Source organism: Helobdella robusta, assembly GCF_000326865.2.
Source record: "Helobdella robusta unplaced genomic scaffold HELROscaffold_29, whole genome shotgun sequence".
Classification (NCBI taxonomy): domain Eukaryota; kingdom Metazoa; phylum Annelida; class Clitellata; order Rhynchobdellida; family Glossiphoniidae; genus Helobdella; species Helobdella robusta.
The window spans coordinates 1,251,830-1,253,384 of record NW_008704475.1 but is presented as its reverse complement, the minus strand read 5'-3'; the positions used below and the strand labels follow the sequence as shown (position 1 = coordinate 1,253,384).

Below are 1,555 nucleotides of genomic sequence, written 5' to 3'. Positions count from 1 at the left end.
CGTAAAGCATAGGAATTATCTAAGAAAAATTTTGGGCAAATATACCGAGTTTCTTTTAAACTAAATATATAGGTAACAATAACAGCTGGAAAAATTTTGTTGATGAAAACAGATTTTTCAGGCTTCACAATGTAACGCATGAATGTCTGAAATCAAACTATGAATAAAAGCAATTTCTAGATAAAAGATGAGTTTATCATTTCTATACTGTTAATTGGTTATCCGTTGTGTCTGTTCATATGAAATTCTTTTTCAAAATTTATCAAACTTTAACTATTAATTTTTTTCATAATATATGCTCGTAATTTGATATAGTTACTAAAACTAAAACACCTATTTTTGCCAGTTTGAAACTGTTAGTGAATATTCCTGAGAAATTGTTCAGTTGAAAGATACAATTAAAAATATGGAAGTATGTTTGTTTTTTTTTTATTTTATAAAAACAAAAGTTTACGTTAAAATTAATTCATTTTAAAAAAGAATTTTTTATAGAAATTTAGTATTGTATTTGTCATATCATATTTTTTTCCAAAATCGATTTTGCTGGGAGCCAAGCGATGTTGGCACCATACTTCAACATACATACGTTTGTACAAAAAATCTCATAATATATATATATATATATAATATGCATTCATATACTATATAACTATAGCTATAAACATACATATTATATATACATATATACAATAACATAGCCACATATGAGCACATAAATATAAATATACAAACTTACATACAGATGGATACATAAATACATTTACATGACGAGAAAGAAGAGAATTAAGATTAAATGAATAGTTAATAACACCGACACTTGTTCGCCTATTTGCATAGAATAAAAAGTCAAAACTAACTTCTGACTCTGACGAGAAAATGCTTCTACTTTTTTTCCTTCCCTAAATCTGCTTTTTGTGTCCCTAGTCTACTTTTTGGCTCTAAGGCACTTGCCTTGTTTGCCTAATGGTTAATCCGGCACTGATCGTCAATGCATCATTTATTGATTTAGAATTATTCTATATTTATTCTATATTTTTAATATTATTAAAAATATATATAAATAAATTCTAAAAAGGATCATAAAATTCTAATGAAAAATTTTAACAACAGAAAACTTGAAAAAATTTTTTTTTATTAAATTTGATAGTTGTCAAGGGGGCAACAACAGCGTCAAAATTGTGAAGCGTGAAATAAACTTTATTAATTATTATTATTATTGTTATTATTATTATAACGTATTATAAAAGAGTTTGCCGTTTTGTTTAACTTATTGATTTTATTACGTATCTTCGGTTTTATTTCGAGTTATACAGTTTTAATTGAGTTAATTTGAAAAAAAATATTATACGGGTTATTAAGTATATTATAGGAGTATAAGAGTCCAGTACTTTTAAAAATTAAATTTTATTGTGTTTTATATTTTACTACTATTTCAATATTTGACTTAATGTCCATACTGTAATAAGTCGTTTATTAACCGCCACTACATGGCATTAAAGTTAAAGGCACTTCGAATTTTAACAATGCACGTTCTACTAAAGTCTAACGTTAACAT

The 1,555-nt window shown here is 25.2% G+C and overlaps 1 protein-coding gene across 1 annotated transcript in view; it reads right to left on the bottom strand.

The window, feature by feature from the left end:
* Nucleotides 1-1,555, bottom strand: part of HELRODRAFT_174288 (hypothetical protein) — a gene marked incomplete at both ends in the record, with an annotated part of 2,030 nt that extends 475 nt beyond the window's left edge. Inside the window, one exon of the mRNA XM_009020821.1 lies at nt 1,548-1,555. Within this exon, the coding sequence (XP_009019069.1) occupies nt 1,548-1,555 (8 nt within the window). The remainder of the gene's footprint in view (nt 1-1,547) is intronic.